The sequence below is a fragment of the Nanorana parkeri genome, unplaced genomic scaffold (assembly GCF_000935625.1).
Source record: "Nanorana parkeri isolate BGI_ZX_2015 unplaced genomic scaffold, ASM93562v1 scaffold602, whole genome shotgun sequence".
Taxonomy (NCBI): Eukaryota; Metazoa; Chordata; class Amphibia; order Anura; family Dicroglossidae; genus Nanorana; species Nanorana parkeri.
Window position 1 is genome coordinate 458,161 of NW_017306870.1, and position 13,153 is coordinate 471,313.

At 41.4% G+C, this 13,153-nt stretch overlaps 1 protein-coding gene across 1 annotated transcript in view; it reads left to right on the forward strand.

Moving 5' to 3' along the window:
• CUNH15orf41 (chromosome unknown C15orf41 homolog) overlaps positions 1–9,472 on the forward strand; it is a 307,340-nt gene extending 297,868 nt beyond the window's left edge. Inside the window, exon 12 of the mRNA XM_018562822.1 lies at positions 8,900–9,472. Coding sequence (XP_018418324.1) covers positions 8,900–9,092 — 193 coding nt within the window. The 3' untranslated portion in view covers positions 9,093–9,472. The remainder of the gene's footprint in view (positions 1–8,899) is intronic.
• Positions 9,473–13,153: the final 3,681 nt, after the last annotated feature.

Here is a 13,153-nt window from a genome sequence, read left to right on the forward strand (position 1 = left end):
TAAAAAGTTTATATAACATTTTTGCACAAATCAACATTTAATACAGGGTGTAGCCATGGCAGTTTTCAAAGCATTCTGGGCTTTTTAATGTGAAAGCTTAAAGAAGAACTCCAGGAATTTGAAAAAATGTACCTTTGCAGTGGGGCTTCCCCTGTAACGCAAGGTTTAAGAGCTCATTTTGGTTTAGGGTCACAGGCATTACTGTACCACTTGTCTTGGTGCGGGCGTTTGCACTGCAGATGGGAGGCGTGGCTGCGATGCCATTGACATGAATGACAGAGGTTTCAAATATGTGATCCACTGCGTTCCAGCCACTAACTGTGCCAGAATGCACTGGATGTGGTGTGAACCAGCCCTAAAGCTGGGTAGCACACAGATTGGATTTTGGGCGATTCAACAGATATTCATTCGATCCATGGGTGGCCCTAACCCCATCGACAAAACTCGATGGTTAGATCTACTTTTGTCGTAAGGAAATGTTGGAAAATTGTCAGGCAAACAGTACTTGCAGCCAATCAACGCTGCTGTCAGATTAGGCACAGTGAGAGATTGGTCCATGCATGCTGTTAATGTGAATGGAGGAATCTGTCAGATGTTTTTCAAGGCTGAACAAAAGAAAGAAAACTATCAGTGTGTACTCATCTTAAGTTTATTCATGTACAGCTCAAATTTCAGACAATTCCTGCTGAATTGGCCAACATTGGAGCAATGGTGGCCCTGTTGGCAACGGCTCAACAATCTTCATTTGAATAATTGAAGGAGCCGGGTAGAATATTGTAGGCTGCTTGGATGCTGTTCGGGTATTCAGACAGCCGCCGGGTGTCCTAATGCAACAGCTGGCAGTGAAAATCCCTTCATGCATGAGGTTTAGTATGGATGGGTTATTTAAGTCATTTTTCTTAAAAATCAGAGAAATGTCATTCTCAAGAAAAGTGTAGTCAGTTTTTTAATCAGCTAGCCTGATCACAAATGCTTCTTCCTGCTTTAACGTAAACCTGTCACAAACATATCCATGAATACATGCATTATCACAAGTTACCATTACCAAAGCTGAATCAAAGTCAATCTAGAGATGTGGGCAGTTGCAACTTTATGCTAATGGTGACTTTACCTAGGCCCAGCACCTTCCGCAAGGCTTCCTTTTGGTCAGTGATCCCATTCGTCATGTCAAAGAACCAATATGGTGCCAGAAAGGTGTGGAGCCAAGCTTGACCTTTGCAGAAAAGTCCCGATTGCAACTTCATCTGCCTGTATCTATTGATCCATAGATTTTGTTTTAGCATGCAGTGACCTCTTATGCATTTTAACATCATGTGCTCAGTTTGAATTGCCTGCATGTGTGACAGTTTCACTTTAAAAGTAAGTGGCTCCTAATGGCTTTGAATTGACAAGCAAGGAATAGGTTAACCCTAGGGTCGCCCAGGTTTAGGCGGTTTAACACGTGATTAGTGTAAAAAGACAGACTATTTCTATGAAATTGAACTTCCTTGCTGTTGAAAACCCCCACCATAAATCCACATATAAACTGTTACATGACATTGCAGTGAACTCAACAGTTCACATTGTAACAGGCATCTTCCCCCACAGTGTTTTTTTTGGCAGGATCTCCCAGCAGGCCCTCGTAAATCACCTGGTGAACCCTGTGCTCAACTTAAGCTGGGGGATGACTTGTAGCGACAAAGCTTCCAGAGTTGAGTCTGGCTTTAAAGACCAGCTGCCGAGATGCAAAAAAAAAAGTCCGAGTTGGTGGATGCTGAGTAATCTTATAGCACTGCATCCTTTCGTCACTGCTCACAGACACCATGCATCCTGTCTCAGCCATTATTTCCAGCCTAATCTGAATTATCCCTAAAGAGAATTAGCAGAATAAATGTAGAATTATCAGTGTAGATATATACATTCATCAAAGAATGTCAACTTTCAAACTATTCGCAGGTAAAAATCCATCTTTGAATCGTGGTAGCAACAGGAATGATTAAAAGTTTGGCAGAGTTACAATATATGGCAGCAGTATTATGGGATCATAATACTTTGTTCCTGAGTTCCTAGTAATAGAGAAAAGCACAAAGCTGCCGCAAATCAGAGTAGACCTTCTATAGAAGAGAGAGGGGGGCCAGTTCACTGAAAAGTTAATAAACGGGTAGAAACGGCAGAAATGAGCAGGAGAGGACATTATAGTGCAATGTAGAAGTGGTTGCTAATTATAATATTTTTATAAATTTATGAAGGTTGTGTATTTTTTTTTTTTCCGTTACGCAGGTTTATCTGCTTCATTAAATATTTAGAAGTCAAAGGTGAAAAAAAGCTATAAATATAGGCTTAAAACTACAGGAAAGAAAAGTGTCTGCAATAACCATAGCAACCAGCCAGGGGTCTACTTTGACTTTCGTGTGTGCACTGAGAAAAAAAACTACATATGGGGCCTATATATAACAAAATCATTAAAATAAACCTGTGCTGAGAGAAAAAGAGGGCTTGCCTTTGTTGACCTTCTTTTACAAATACTAGTTGCCTGGCTATCTCTGGGTTGAATACTTTGAGTCACTGACTTTGATCAAGCATGCCGGTTAGAAAGTCAGAGGGAAGACCGTAACTGGTCTGCATATTTGCTCCATGTCAGAAATCCAGAAAGTGATGTGAACATTAGCATGGCTGCCCAGCAACTAGCTTTTTTAGAATAATAGTTTAGCAATGGGAGCCTTCAAACAGGGGCGTCACCCGGTGCGGGTGTCATCCAGTGCGCACATCATTATATTATACACTACAAGTCATTATGCAGACACATCATATGCAATTCACTGCCAGTGGCCATCTTATTGATGGCCACCAGCAAAGAGAGGAGGGTATGTTCATCTGGTCCGATAAGGTATGCCGACGGGGTCCTCTCCTTTCTTGTGCAGCTGTCCATGACTCAGTGCCTGATTTTTCAGACACCCAAATGACTGTCAATCACCCTCTGATGTTGTCAAATTTAACTCTGTGGAGACACAGGAGCTGTGCACCTTCACACATTGCTTTCTGCAGCTCTGAGTTCTGACAGCCACACACAGATGGTGTTCGGACCTGCATCCATCATGGCTGCATCTGAGGCCATATGCAGCCATGCAGCCTGTGTGAGGCTATCAAAACTCAAAGCTGCGGAAAACAGTGTGTGAGGGTGCACAACTCCATCGCCATAGATTTAAATGAGCTGCCCGCACGCTTCTTCCCGCAGCTCTGGGCGCATGAACAACCGGCCCTTCATGTTGTACGGATCAAAAAAACAATGCAGAAAATGCATATGTATATAATTAAAAATCATTAAATGTATTTTTTAATGCAGCTAGTGGGATGCCAGCCTCCTGCAACCCCCTGCACAGCGGCAAGGAAAAGGGACAGTCATATTCTGCTGAAGTGCATATGTGCTGACATAAGAGTGAGCACAGGGATAACCTGATCAATGAACTGCTGCTCCTTCACTTTCTAATCCATAGGTCAGGGGTGTGCTGATGCTGCATTGAAGGTCAAGGACCTGGCTGTTTGACAGGGGTGCCGGGATTACAAGACGTGTTGAACAGAATTAAAATTCCTTTCACAGGCAAAACAGTTACCAGATATATATTGTTTAGCTATTTGCTGGGATTTCACTATAGCATCCTGACTGTCACAAAACTTACCACTTCACATCTCAAATAACTTTAGATATAATTTATAAGTGGATGATGCAAAAACCATTGAATGCAACATAATACATTCAAAATGGCATTAAACAAGAATGCTGCATAAAAACAAGGCCAAAGGGGAAAAGTGGTGAAACTGGCAGAAAAGACATGCAACCTAGAGTAAAATGATCCTTTCCAGCTTCCCTGCATTCTCTCCATTGAAGATAAAGGATTATATCAGAAAGAAATCACTCATAAAACTGGTGAAGTTCATTAAATCTGTTTATTAATAGAAAATGATAGAACGGATATCACAAATCGATGAATGGAGACCAGAAGGGGACAAATTTATTTTGACTTTTGAGTAATCAGCACACCCAGGAGAAAGGTGTTGGTACATTAGGTTAAGAATGGGAGAAATGTAAAAAAAACTGTGTCCACTGGAAGAAAAAAGTGAAATGTTTAAATATCATTGAGTAGCAGGCATCCTGAAGTGCCTACAGGTAAGTTGGAATGTATTCCTAAGCCCCCTGGAACTGCTGAATCCCAGGACACCCTATTTTGCATATATCCGTCTTGCCTTTCAAAGTCAAGAGCTTGCTCCACTCTCCTGCTTCTCATTCCTTACTTTTGGTTGGTCAGCTCACCATTCATCCTTAAAGTGACTCTATCAAGAGAAATGTATTGTGGCTGCCGTTGCTGACCTCTCATTTATAAATGTTAGTTCCATGGCTGTCATGCTTTGAGTCTCTGATGTGGAACAAGTATAAGGAATTCTGATGCTTTCCTGACACTCCTTTACAGCATGCTCGCTCCAGCTTTGTAACTCTAAAGTATTAAAGCCAGCTTTAGCATAATTCAGAGGAGTTGATCAGGTTATAGGAAGAATGGGGGGGAATTTATTTATCAAAACTGGAGCAGAGAGAACCTGGAGCAGTTGGCCATGGCAACCAATCAGCATCTCTCTTCAGTTTGCTCAGTTGAGATTTGAAAATTAGTGATAGAAGCTGATTGGTTGCTATGCAAATCTGCTCCAGTTTTGATTAACTCCCCCTAATGCATGTTACCCAAAATAATTAATATAATGTAAACTGGGTAAGCTTCTTAAAGGTCTATATTTGTTCTTATGGTCATTGACGCTCCTTTTTCATGGGCTTAGAGGAATGTGTTGCAATGTGTTTAAACTTCATAGAAGCACATGGTCACTCAATCACACCATTTAAAGGGACCCTGTCATGAGAGACTACTTCAGTGTTACTGAACACTCATTTGAAAATGCTAGTTTCCTGCCTGTCATTCTGAAGCTTCGATGCTGAGTCACTAACCTTAACGAGTATAGAAATAAGTAGTTCTGACATTTTTCTGACACTCATTTATAGCATGTTTGTTCCAAGACTATTACTGAAACATACTGGAGTCATACACATAGATCTAGCATTTTCAGAAGGCAGCCTGCAATGGCAGCTCCCATGACAGAGACACTTATTAATAAATTAGGCAAAATGCACTTGCCCAAACAACCAATCAAAATTAATTTTTCTTCAAATCTAGTCCCTTATTTAAAAATCTCTGTGCATATGTTGGACAGTTTTACGCACAGAGGTACTTCAACTATTTATACTATGCCAGCCACTGCAAATGTCTTTCTCATGACCCTTTAACAAGAGAAAAAAAGCTAATATAAAAAAAATTAAAGGTCCATAAGTCCTAATTTATAGCCCCATTTTAAAATGAATGATGTAAATGAAGCCTCAGTGGTGGAGCCCCAGAGATGGCCAGAGTAGTCTGTTCTATATGTGCTCTCAGTAGGGGAGAGGGGCCAGTCATAGCAGCCCCCATGCATGTTTGTATAAGCGAGGTGAGGTTGATGTGTAGCGGCTCTCTGATTGATGGTGATTACTTGTTTATGAACCCGAGGCTGAAGGTCTGAACTTCCTCATGGGCCAAATAGTTCAGGGGGCTGTTTCCTGACACTGCCCAAGGGATCTCTCCATCTGAAGTAGGAGGAATGGATACGGAGGCAGGCAGCCAAGTCTAAGTGTAACAAATTAAGAACGGTATTGATATGTGTATCTTATAAATTTGTTTTTAAAATAAAACAGCACAGACGTATAGCTGAAATGACATTGCGGTGTGATGGTTTGCTTCTACTTTTGCACTGATATTTCTCTGTAGGGGTATAACATGCTGAAACGTTTTTCCAGCGGACCTACCATGAAAAGCTGGAATGTTTACTGCTTATATTACTGCCCCAGTAAAACATGAACTGTATTATTTTTTTCTTTGCTGTCCTATATAACTTTCTGAGACATTTATTCTGTAAACATCTGCCTCTTCTCTGTGTATGAATTGTTGTGGCAAAATCTGTTAGACTACATTGAGTGTGAGTATTCACAACCAGTCTAGGCATTTGGTTAATACTAGCATTTTAATTCTAGGAGTTTTTAGAAAAGAATCTCTTCAGTATATCAAATTTGCTCTGTGCCAGGTAAAGCTGAACTCCAGGCAGATATAAAAGATGCAAATCAATGCTGCTCTTTATTCATGTATACATCATTATGTGTACTTTTGTAAATGCAAGCAGTGTAAGTGCGTTATAGGGATGCACCAATACCATTTTTTCAAGACCAAATACTTTCCCTCAGGTACTTGGCGATACCAATTACCGATACTTTTTCATAAAGGGACAGGTGACATTTTTCTAAAACAATACAGACTAAGGATTTTAGGGCAGTTTCTTTCTAATTATGAAGTACTCTAACTCAATCCATGATTATTCTGCAATGGAGAATGGCAACCAGCAACAGAGGGCTATAGATTCCATCAATCCATGATTATACGACAATGGCAAATACAACCAGCTATAGAAGACCATATATCTCAGCAATCCATGATTATTTAGCAATGGAGAATGGCAACCAGCAATCATGGATTGCTGAGATTTGTAGTCCTCTGTAGCTGGAGGACTACAATAGAGAGTGCTTAAAAAATTTTGCACTATTCAGCAACCCTTTAATTGCCAGATATCTGCATACAGGTAGAAGGATGGCACAGCGGGGCAGTCGGTTAGAAGTCACCCAGGCATGAAAGAGGGACTGTAAACTTCAAAACTATCAGGTAACCCTTTAGATGCTAGACATCAGTGTACTGGGGGGCACATTGGCACAAAGATGGCATAGTATGATCTTTAAGTATTATAAGTTGTGTATATATACCACCCGGTCTGTCATGGCCTTTCTTATTTAGGGAGACTTTTGCTTTCAGTAGACATCAAGGACACGTACTTGCTTGTGCCTTTTTTCCAGAACATCAGTGATTATTTTGGTTTGCTGTAGGTTTCCAGTGCTTCTAGTTTGTGGCCCTGCCATTCAGTCTGGGGTACCTAGATGACCTCCTGTTGAGGGAACAGTCAGCACAGGTCCTGACCAACAATGTGGTGTGGACAGTTCAAACTTTGAAAAGGTTAGGTTGGATCCTGAACCTTTAGAGGTCTGCATTGAAACTGACTTATCCCCTGGAATATCTAGATCTGATCCTGAACACATCTGTATTGGAACCGACTAATCGCTTGAAATATCTGGGTTTGGTCCTAAACACCACTCAATTAATGTAAAAATGAAAACTCCCCGCTAACAGACTTTGACTCTTCAGTCGATGGGTCGGCCAACTCTTCATTTTTACATGTGAGTCCAGAGGCTAATGGTAGCCTCTTTTGATGCAGTCCCATTTGCCCAATTTCACTCCAGGACCCTGCATGCTCAACATGCCAGTAGCATGGGACAAATAATTTCAGTCTGTGGACAAACCAATTCGCTGGACACCAAGGACCAGGTTGTCTCTGTCCTGGTGGCTCAGGAATGCAATTCTGAAGTTGGAGAAATCCTTCTGCTTATATCTTTGAGATGGATGGATGTTAGCCTGACAGGTTGGGTAGGAGGTTCAACAACAAACTAAGCAGATTTGTTTCCAGGTGCAAGCAGTGAATGCACTGGTGGTTCTGTGGGATCAGTACAACCTGATTTATGCCTTGCCTCCCCGAAACTCCTTGCTTGTCTGCTCAGCAGGATCAAATCCCAGGCGGATGTGGTATTCCAACCTAGCAGATGCTCTGTGGGCACTTCCAGATTGACCAGATCTTCTCTCCCAAAGATCAGTTTACTATCCTGCTTCATAGTCATTGGCTTTAATGGCATGGCTGTTGAAGTCCCGTTCATGAGGGACAGGGGCCTGTCCCATTCAGTGATCCCCACAATGTTAACAGCCAGAAAGTCCAGTTCCTGGAAGAGCTACCATCACGCATAAAAGGCATCAGGGACATTTCCCTTTCCAATCTCACTTACAAAGTTGTATTGTTTGTCACCATCACCTCCACACGGCTTGTGTCTGAAGGCTTTGTCCTGTAGAGAAAATGTTCTCATCTGACAGAAGGACATGGTGGTATTAAAGCCCAGAGCCTCCTTCCTCCCCAAGGTGGTTTCAGTCTTTCACCTCAGCCAAGACATTGTTCTTCCATCCCTCTGTCTGACCCCAGTACATGGTTGGATGTAGTTTGTGCTGTGCATGTCTACCTCACAGCCACTGCTTCCATTAGAAAGACAGACTCTCTCTTTGTCATCCCTGATGGTCCCCACAATGGGGAATCCGCTTCTCATGCCCCCATTTCTAGGTGGTTCAGACAAATCATCATTCAAGTTTATGGTCTTAAGGTTAGGGTTCCACCCTTCCCTGTCAAGACACACATCACTAGATCTGTAAGGGGTTATACCAGGCTGGTCACTGGTTTTATTTTTGCCAGGGTCCAAATCGTCTTGTAGGTGGCAGTATGAGCCCATTGTTTTTAATTCTGTGTCCCTCAATGAACTTCCAAGAAAAGGGTTTTACAGTTATTACTAAAATACAGTTTTTGCCTGGTGTGGATAGGCCCATGGAAGCTTGCATTTACATTCATTATATGAAGGGGAACCGGAGAGCTCCAAAGTCTACTGACACTAGACTCAATATTCTACAGCTCTAATAACATAAATCCATCTCCCCTTCCAGTGCAGGCTTTGGATTATTGGATTGTATACTCCAATGTTATGCAGTTCTGATGAGAAAGTAGATGTTATGCTTCCTTCAATAGCACTTTCTGGTTTTTATTTTAGTTGTTCTGCCCTAGGAAGCAGGCACAATGTGTACATGTAGCCCTGGTTATCATGTTTAAATGTCACTTTCAACCTAGTAAATATAAATGTTGTATATGTGTTTTTATATTTCAGATTTGGGCCTGGCCTGGTGATTTACTGGTATGGATTCATTGAGGAGCTGGACTGTAACCGGGAGCGTGGTATTCTATTGAAGGATGAGTTTCCCAGTGATATTGTAACTCTGAGTAGCTGCGTGGCTCTGGAAGATGAGAGCAGCCAACGTACAGGAGACTGTAAGACAGATAGAAACCAGGAAACAGTGTAGTATTTCCATGCAGGCCTTAAATGTTGAACTCTAGATGAACTGCAGTACGAGGTTACAGAGCTGCTTTTTCATACAAACACTCAGGCAATCTGTTTACCTTCCTTCCCATCTGCCCTTCTGCCCTGTGCTACAACCCAAAGCTTACGCATTATCTGTAACACCTCTGCTTGTGCAGATGATCTGCAGACATACTCACTGGCCTTCCTTCCGTTTGCACCCTTCCAGTTACAGCGAGGAGGAAACCAATGCTCTTCTGACGCCCTTGTTCTTACAACTCCCCTGAAATGCCTGCTAAGGACCTGTCTGTGCAGGCTTGTTTCTTCAAACCTGTAGAATAGTCTAGGGAAATCAACAGACATTTTATAATAAATACTGCCATTGCCCCCTCTTTATATGGTCCACTTAATAAAATGTAGGGGACTTTGCTTTTAATATTGGGTTTATCTCTATTAAGGTATCAGTATATTATATATTCCATTTGCTTCAGGATCGGTGGCCCTCCCTTTCTATATCTTTCTGTACATTCCTAGCTACTAATGTTAAAGTTGCCCACCCTAAAATTTTTGTTTTATGTTCAATAGAATATGATGAAGCAGCCACTGTAGTCCAAAGGAATTATTTCCCCAGCGAACGGAGATCTCCATTGGGACTTTCCACAAATGGATTCTTACATTGTGGCTGAAAAGAACTCCAGGCAAAACACAGAGTTCACAAATAAATGTGTAGATGAAAATTGTTTACCCGTGTCTGCTTTTTACTCTTGATGAACTGTTTAGAAAAAGTAATGGTTCAAAAAGCCAGGGGCCTGCAGCAGCAAACAGAGCCTGTCTACCACAACGTTCTACACTCATGGTACAAGCAAAGTTGTTTCACTCAGCTGAGCTCTATCTGTCAGTAAGTGTATCTAACTTTCCTGTCATAAAATACCTAGATAAAAAAATATGCCATCAAGTATGGGATTTTTAGCCTTCAAGTAAATCTGTACTGTGGACATGCAGGGCAAAACAGACCTCCACAGATGCATAAGCTTAACCTGTTTTGTCTCTGTTAAGCATGCTGTTCAACTGCCAGGAGTAAAAGCAAAGCCCTGTGTAAGCTACAAGTCAGGGGAGCCGTAGTTTACACATGGCTGTGGACTGTGGCATCTCTGATTAGCCCCATGCTGTCACTTGTAGTGAATTACATGCTCCTCCATACCTGGAAGAACATGGTATTTCCTGCAACTCCCAGGCCTAAATGAAGTGCTACATCAGTGAGGGAATGGTAAGTATATACTGCCTGAAATGGGGAGATTTGGTTAAACTTGTAGCTTTGCCCTGAATGGGCTTTACCATAAATGGCCAAAGCACAGGCTTGCTTTAAAGTGCACCTGGCAAGCAAAATAAGCATATACTGGTGTCCTGAGCCTGGAATACTTCCTTGGCAGTGCACACCTGGATTTCTTCCCACTCTCTTCAGCATTCCATAGTGCAATGTGGGTTGCTGAGCTTCCCAAATTGCATTACAGGTCACCAGGGCCTGGCCAGAATGCCAGCCTAATGTATGTACAGGGCACCTCATGGTTCATGTGCAGTGTGTGGTGATTTTTCCAATACTGTTTTGTGAAAGTGATCACTTTCAGATGTTAGCAGTCATGATAGTTAATTTGCAGTTTCAACACCTTCAGGGGTGATTCACTAAACTCAAGGAAACTTAACCTGTCTTCACTTCAAAGGTGTCAGTCTAGGACATGGCTGCAACAGCCTATGAACCTGTGCCCAGACTATACATACTAAAGTGTTTACATATTCTTAACAAGCAAGAAAAGTGCTTTTAACCAAGACCTCATTCACCTTTGTTTCTATAAGCACCCGAGAGAAATATATTGTCAAATTGGACAGGTGCACTTTAAACATGCATGCCTCAGGATATACTCTTTTAAACACACACACATATGCACACCCATGGATCTATGCATATGTACTTTAATTTCTTAAAAGTAGACAATGATTATCTATATCCTGGTCCTGTCATGTTATCCATGATCATTAAAGGGTTTATTTTACACAGATGTACACTACTCTGAGTAGCGTTCTGCCAACATGCACCAATCAATAATTATGTGGGAAATTTACAATAAGATGAGAGAGCATAAATTAAATATTAAGGGAGAAGAGAGTGCCAAACTTCAGCCTTCCACACCTTTTATTCGAGAATACGGTGTTAGTGGACTATAGGGTCAATTTTCCAAGCTGCATAAGGCATTTTACCAGTGTGCAATAATTTATCTCATGATAATCCACTCATCAAACTGTTATAATCTTTGTGAATTCTGACCAACAAAATATCGCAAACATTGATATGATTGAAAATATAACACGCTTGCTATAAATCCAACTGATCCCTGCAATTAGACCTTTAGTGGATTTAAAGCTTTTTTTTTATTGTAAACATTAACAAATGATGTACAGTAATAAAAAAAAATACTGCATGATTTATGCTTTAGTGTTTTGACCTGCAAAAATGTTTTCATAAATCTCTTTTGGGAAAAGGATATAGCACTGTTGTCTGACTACTGGCCTGAAGTGTCCCTCAAAATAGTGTCCCACATGGCCCTGACTCTTCCTGTGAACTTCACAGCCTTCAATGTAATGTTGACAATATTTTAATCCACACTGAGATGCAGGCAGATATTTATGGCTTCCTCTCTGACAGCTCACATGGGGTGCAGAATTGTCAGCTATTCTGTATCTACTAGTCTGTTATTTTACACCATGGAAGGCATTACGTCACTAAATAGGGTAAGGTCACTGTGTGAGATAACTTTTTTTTGGGGGGGGGGGGTTAAAACTCTTTGATGTCTATCGAAACACATGATCTAGTCTGCTGCAAAACAAATATGTGGGCGTCTGCCAAGGAGATTATGAACAGTAAAATGTTTAGTAGCGTTCAGTGTCCGCAGTCAATCAAGCAGGAGTGAGAACAGAGAGGTGTCTGTGTAAGCGGGGTAGTTAATTTCCGACCATCTGGAAAATGGCTGGTGCTCAAAGTTCAAGCATCCTCAACATCTAAACACTTTGTAAGCTTGACCATTAATATAAGAAATCTTTTCCACTACAAAATATTTGGCAGCTCTTAGCAACAACTGAAAATCCAACCAGACTTGGTCATTTGTCACGGCATAAGTCTTTGAAATAGCTTTTTGAAACATTTCAAAAGGTGCTGTAACTGAGCTGGATATTATAGTACAACATGTTGTGCTAGCTAAGCCGACAGAAGACAACAGTTGCAGAAACTCTTAGGAGAAAAATATTCGAGGTTCTCCAAAAAATGTAAACTGTCTATAGAAAAGGTAAAGTGGACCTATACTCAAATGTTAACAGTTTTCCTGGGATGGATGAATAAAGAGTACCGTAATAAAGGGGGAGAAGGTTTTCTCAGAGAAATGTTCTGTTCTAGGCTATGTTTCATGCTGTACACCAGGGGTAGGCAAACGCCGGCCCTCCAGCTATGGTGCAACTATAAATCCCATTAGCCCTTGCAAGACTCTGACAGCCCAGGGGCAGATGCATGATGGAATTTGTAGTTTCACCACAGCTTGAGGCCAGAATTTGCCTACCCCTGCTGTACACCATTTATTCCCTTCAGCACACATCATGTGTCCATCACTGAACGGACTGACAGCAACTTTTTCTCCAGGAAACATATTTTGGCTCTTATTCCTGTTTATTTATCCAACACAGCAAGAGTGATAATATAGCTTTATGTTAACATTTGCATATAGGATGACTTTAAGGGACATGTCACACCTATGCATCCATTACAGTGCATTGAGTAAAGCAGCTAGTTCACTATGAATGGGCGCTTAACAAGCCTCAGTGGCTGAAGTAACACATGTGCACTTTGAGCAATGCCTTGCACCACAATACACACAGCATTCACATCCGTGTATTGTCCTGTGCTGTAGTGGAGGTGTGTTTGCTTTTACTGTGTTCATGCCTTGGAGTGGCACCACAAAGCACCTATACCCCACCTTAGCTTGCAGTGCAGTGTCATGCATTAACACATTTGTCCATACACTT